General features: G+C 47.4%; 1 protein-coding gene across 1 annotated transcript in view; it reads right to left on the bottom strand.

Annotated features, from left to right (window-relative positions):
* The window catches only part of Dnm2 (dynamin 2), an 89,154-nt gene that overhangs the window by 29,842 nt on the left and 53,626 nt on the right, over positions 1 to 5,686 (bottom strand). The window contains exons 6-7 of the mRNA XM_048795337.1: positions 4,154 to 4,314; positions 385 to 527 (exon numbers count right to left, since the gene is read on the bottom strand). Of these exons, the coding sequence (XP_048651294.1) occupies positions 385 to 527; positions 4,154 to 4,314 (304 nt within the window). The remainder of the gene's footprint in view (positions 1 to 384; positions 528 to 4,153; positions 4,315 to 5,686) is intronic.

The following is a 5,686-nucleotide window of genomic DNA, read 5'->3' as shown; positions in this document are numbered from 1 at the left end:
TATATATTAGTTGAACACAATATCTTCATAATATTTATTTATTTTTATGTGGTGCTGAGGATCGAACCCAGGGCCTCACATGTGCTAGGCGGGCGCTCTACCGCTGAGCCACCACCCCAGCCCTGTGCTCAGCTTTTTACCACATGTTTTGCTACTTACTAATTTTCTGTCCCATTCCTTCCCTATTCCCGCTTCCTGCACACCCTGGGGAGAGGGATGGGCACCTGCCCTATTCACTGCCACACCATGGTGCTTAGGATAAGGTCTGGCACACAGGTGGTTCTCAACAAATACTTGTTGAATGAATGAACAGACAACAAGGTCAAATGGGCACCCAGCCCAGGGATGCTGTGGGAAGGTGGGAGGGAAAGGAGAGGCACATACTGTAGCAGGGCTTTGGTTTTCCGTGTGGGGTCATCGGGACGGAAATTCTTATACTCTTCTACCTCCTTCTCTAGGGACAGCAGCTGACTTTGCAGTTTGCTGCGTAGGGCTGGCAGTGACTCCCGGATGTGGTTGGTCAGTTGCTGCAAGAGAAGGGCAGATATCAGGGAGGTCATTGTGGGCAGGAAACCAGGAAGGTGCAGGCCCTGTTTTCCCCATGGAGGGCCAATGCCACCTGAGACCAGCACACTCCTCAGCCTCAAATAAAAGCAATAGAAAAAGTACCCAGCAACGGACACGCTTACGCCCAGGCTAAAAGAGGGGCCACGACTGAGTGATCACCCTTGCCATAGGGCACTGGGTGGTCAATGAGGCAGTCACACCAAGGAAGACACACAGATGCTAACAAGGAGGCAAAGGGGGCAGGAGGCCTGCTGACCCGGGACATCCGCCTTGGTACCACTCAGTGAGACGTCTGCGCGGCCCTGCAGAGCCCACTGACCAGAGGAGTGACAGTGACAAACCTGCAAACTTAGGTGGAATAGATATCCTGAGAAGAACACAACGCACATACGACGGGCTCCCTGCTGTGAAAGAAAGGCAGCACCTGCATTTGCCTCAACACAAGAGTTTCTGAAGAAACTAACACGGAAGACGGTGGATTGGAGCATAGAGAGGGCTGGCTGGAGAATGGCCTTCTCAGTGCTCTCTTTTGCTCTACTGTTCTGCTTTAGTTAATTTATTTTTTGTGGTGCTTAGAATGGGGCCCAGGACCTCCCGCACGCCAGTGCCCTACGCTGAACTACACCCCCAGCCCCTTATTCTGCTTTTGAACTGTACGAATCTGATATCTGTTAATCTCTGAAAGGGAGGTTCATGGCAGAAAACAGACAGGGAATGACCCACAAGATGTGCTGTTTGACAGAAAACTAGATATGGAATGGGGGTAAGCTACTGCCGTCTAGGGCAGGGGGGAAAAAGGGCTAGGGACGTAGCTCAGTGGCAGGGCACTTGCTCAGCACACACAGGCCCTGGGTTCCATGCCCCACCTAATGGGAAAAAAAATGGTAAGGAAGAGGGGGTAAAGGAGGAGGAAGAGGAAGAAGGGAAGGAAGGTGGGGTGCAGTGGCACACACCTGCAATCCAGCTACTCAGTAGGCCAAGGCTGAGGGATCATAAGTCTCGAGGCCAGCCTGGGCAATTAAGCAAAATCCTATCTCAAACAAAGGGGGTAGGGGTGCTGGGGATGTAACTCAGTAGGACAGCACCCCTGGATTCAATCCCCAGTAACCCCCCGCCAAAAAAAAAAGAGAAGGGAAAATAGGGAGAAAAGTAAAAAGGAGAAAAGAAGGAAAGGAAGCAAGGGAGGGGAAGAGGGAGGAAAGGACGAGGAGGAAGCAGTGGAGTCGGGGAGGGGAAGGAGGGATATACAGTGTAGACATGTCCCTCTCTTCAGGCCCTAGAAGAAAACACACAGGAAGCGATGACAAAGGTCACCTCTGGAAAAGGCACAAGCATCCATTACAGGAAAGGAAGAAATGGGACAGTCACTATGGGGATGGATGACCTTTTTTCCCCCTAATACAAAATAAAGGGAAAAAAACAAAAACCATAAAATCAGCCACTACCCAAAAAGTGAACACCAGAATTCTGCTGCCACCTGTCCTCTAATAGAAGAGAATTTTCTAAGTATCTATCAAGCTAAAAAAGAGGCATAAAGAAGCCTCTCGTAATGTTTTGAACAACCAATAAAAAAAAAAAAAAAGAAGCCTCTCATCTGTGGTGTGGCTCTAATAGGCCACCCCGGAGTTCTCTGTAAGCAGGGGTCCCTGCCTCCATGACCCAGCCCACAGGCCCCTCTCTAGGGGAGCTGAGAGACTCAAATGGTGGGGATTGATGCTTAGGGCTCTGCAGACCTTTACTCCCGTCTGTGATCCTACAGTATTTAACTTGGGGAAACACTGTCCCAGAAAGTCACCCAATGTGAAAGGGGCCAACCCTTCCTGACTCCTAAGGGGCCTCTGGGCCACTCACCCTGGGAGGCCTTGGCCAGCTGCAGTGGAGGTTTCCTTCCTTTTTTCTGCATCCTCCCCACTGCTGAGGCCTGCCTACTTCCGGTCCTGGAGGGCCCCTCCCAAGGGAGGCTGACTTCCCTCTTCCCTCCCCTGAGCTGCCTGCTCTGTGTTACCTCTGGCCCCCACCCCAGCCCACTTAACACTTGATCATCCATTTACCTGGTGGCTTGCTCCCTGGCCCACCACTAAAAATTAGCCTTCCCTTATCTCCAATACCACACATACATACACACAGAAGGCACAAGAAGAAAGCCCTCCGGATGGACAGGATCTGTTCTCACAGTGCCACTGGCTCCCCAGTTTGTACATGAAGGTATGACCTTCAGATTGCCATTCTGAGGCCATCATCCTGAAAGCTGCCAGAAAGCAGGAAGCACTTTGAGAAGTCCCTATTCTCCCTTTCTTATCATAAACAATGCCTGCAGTTAGGGATCCCTACTCCATCTGCTCTCCTTTGTCCCATACTATCTCCAGGAGATCTGTCCCTGTAGTAAACAGCCCTTCTTTACTCTTTGCTGTAGCTGCTTAGTTCCTAAAAGCTGGCCCCTGATCTGCTCAACCACAGGGACAGCTGAGAGGGCAACACTGTCTGGGAAAACCAGGAAATCAGTGAAGGCCAGGCCAGATACAGCCTATCACCTGTTTCTACACAATGCCACATCAGGGAGTCTACCCCCCAGGGAAACATGCACATCTATACATCTATAAAATGATACAAACTATAGCTGTTTATTGACCAGGAAGATTAGAAACCATCTCAAGTGCTTGAGGGAAAAAAAAATAAGCCTGTTGAGCAGATCAGGGCCCAGTTCTGGGAGTAAAGAAGGGCCCTTAACTACAGGGATGGCGCTCCCCAAGGTAAGTGTAGAGCAGAGAAAAGCAAGTGCAGCAGGAATCCCTGACTATCATGGTTCATGGTAAGGGAGAAGAGGGACTTCTCACAGTTCTTTCTGTTCTCATGGACAAAAAAAAATTCAGGCAGGGTAATGATGTGGAGCCCATGGAAGGAAAGTTTTCACTGTATACATTTCAATACTATTTTTGTTTATGAACCCTAGGAATACACTACCTCAAAAAGAGGGATGGGAATACAATCCAGTACCAGGGTGGCTGCTGCCATGTATCAGTATACTGCACGCAGCATCTGTGCTGTGCACTGAACACACATGGCCCTGCTGATTCCAGATGCCAGCCCTAGGAAGCAGGCACAGTGACCATTCTCAATCGGTGGACCCAAGAGGAGAGAACCTTGGAAAAGCTGGGCCGGGACCACACATCTGAGGCTGGGCTGGGTTTTGGAATCTCGAGGTTCAGACTGCAGAGTCTTCCTACTTAGCTGCAGTCAGGTACTGAAGGGCACCTGGCTTTGCTTTAGTCCAGGCAACCTTAATCCAGGTCGCCAACTCCAGAATTGCATGCAAACTTCTGAGCCTTTGACCAAATTACAATGGCAATTAAAAGAACAAAAATAACGGCAAAATATTAAAAAGTCAAATACCAACTGATTGAACCAACCCAATCCTATCAGGTTCCATTTTAAAAGCACTCATTGTGGAGTAATAATGTGGATTGAACCCATTTTACTAAAAAAACCCTGCTGGTTTAGACTGAAGATGGTACAAGTGTGGACAGTGGCTGTTGTGCAGTGTGCAGACTGTCCCAGTATACACAGAGACACCAAATCCTCATGGTACCTGATTCAGGGTCTTCTGCAGGTGTGGGGTGCCCATGCGATCAGCCATGTGCCGGTAGGCTGGGTGGGAGAGGAAGAACTTCCTCTCCGCTGCCAGTGCTGCACGGATGTCCTTCTTGCCCTCAATGTCCTTCTGGCTGCGGTTCACCACACCAATGTAGCCTGTGGGAAGACACAGTAAGGATAAGGCCTTGGTCAGGAGCACTAAGGTGCCCGGGTATCTACTATGGACATAGTATGGGCAGGGCCAGGTTTGGGTATAGAGATGGCCGTGTGGAGACTGGGACACATGGGTCAACACACGATACTCAGAAACAACTGACAGTGCAACGCAGCAGAAAGCGGTATGGAAAAGCAACATAAATATTTGGAGGAACGACAACTCATATCCAGTCTGTGGGACAGATGCCAGAAAAAAGCTAAAGACAGTTAAAAAAAAAATACATATCCAAAACAAGGCAATCAGAAGGCAGCTAAATCTTGCTAGACATTAAAGGCTACTATAGGGCTGAGATGATATGGCACAGCGGCAGAACACTTACTAGCATGCAAGAAGCCCTGGGTTCCATTCCCACCACCCCAAAAAACAAAGCAAAGAAACACAGAGACAAAAACAAACAGACACCACCACCACAACTACAAAGCTACTATATTTTCAATATCTGGCATACTGGGACCTTATGCATAGAGATGAAAGGCACCAAATAGAAAATCCAAAAACACCATTAGAAGCAGATGGGAACTGAAGATTTCAAAATTGGTGGCATAAAAGCTTTGCCAAAATTATTTGGCAAAGAAAAAAATCTGGGTTCTGCTGGCAAAGAATCAACATTGGGTGCCTACCAAAATGAACTCTCAAGGGATCACAGATCCCCACAGAAAACAGAAAACTAGAAAAAAAACTTGAAGAAAACATGAGTGATTAAAAAAAAAAAAAAAGATTGCATTTGTTTTCTGGAATGAAACACAAGAAAATAGTTAAAAGTAATCAAGTGAGAGAGCTGGAGGTGTGGATTAGTGGAATCAGGAGATTATCTCCTGAATTTGCTGCTTTCAGTATCATTTTCAACTTTTCCAATGGTAAAAAACACTTTTAGAATAAAAATGCTAGTCTGGAAAAAGATATACAATATTTAAAAATAAAGAAACCTGGAGAGAAGAGGGGCAAGGGATGACATTCAAAAAGGCAGAACATGGGCTAGTGCAGGGGCACACACCTGTAATCCCAGCAACTTGGGAGGCTGAGGCAGGATGGCAAGTTCAAGGCCAGCCTAGGTAACTTAGCCAGACCCTGTATCAAAGTAAAAAATAAAAAGGGCTGGAGATGTAGCTCAGTGGTAGAGTGCCCTGGGTTCAATCCCTAGTACTATGAACAAACAAACAAAAAGTCAGAACATGGGAGAACACATTGAGCCCAGAACGTTGGGGTCCAGGTGAGGAACCCTATCTTTTTAAATGAACAAACACACAGATTAAAAAAATAATAATAAGGAAAAAAGGAATATATTAAAAAGAAAAAAAAAAAAAAAAAGAG

This window comes from Marmota marmota, unplaced genomic scaffold, assembly GCF_001458135.2.
Source record: "Marmota marmota marmota unplaced genomic scaffold, marMar, whole genome shotgun sequence".
Classification (NCBI taxonomy): Eukaryota; Metazoa; Chordata; class Mammalia; order Rodentia; family Sciuridae; genus Marmota; species Marmota marmota.
Note: the sequence above shows the minus strand (reverse complement) of the source record. Positions and strands in the feature narration are given on the sequence as shown.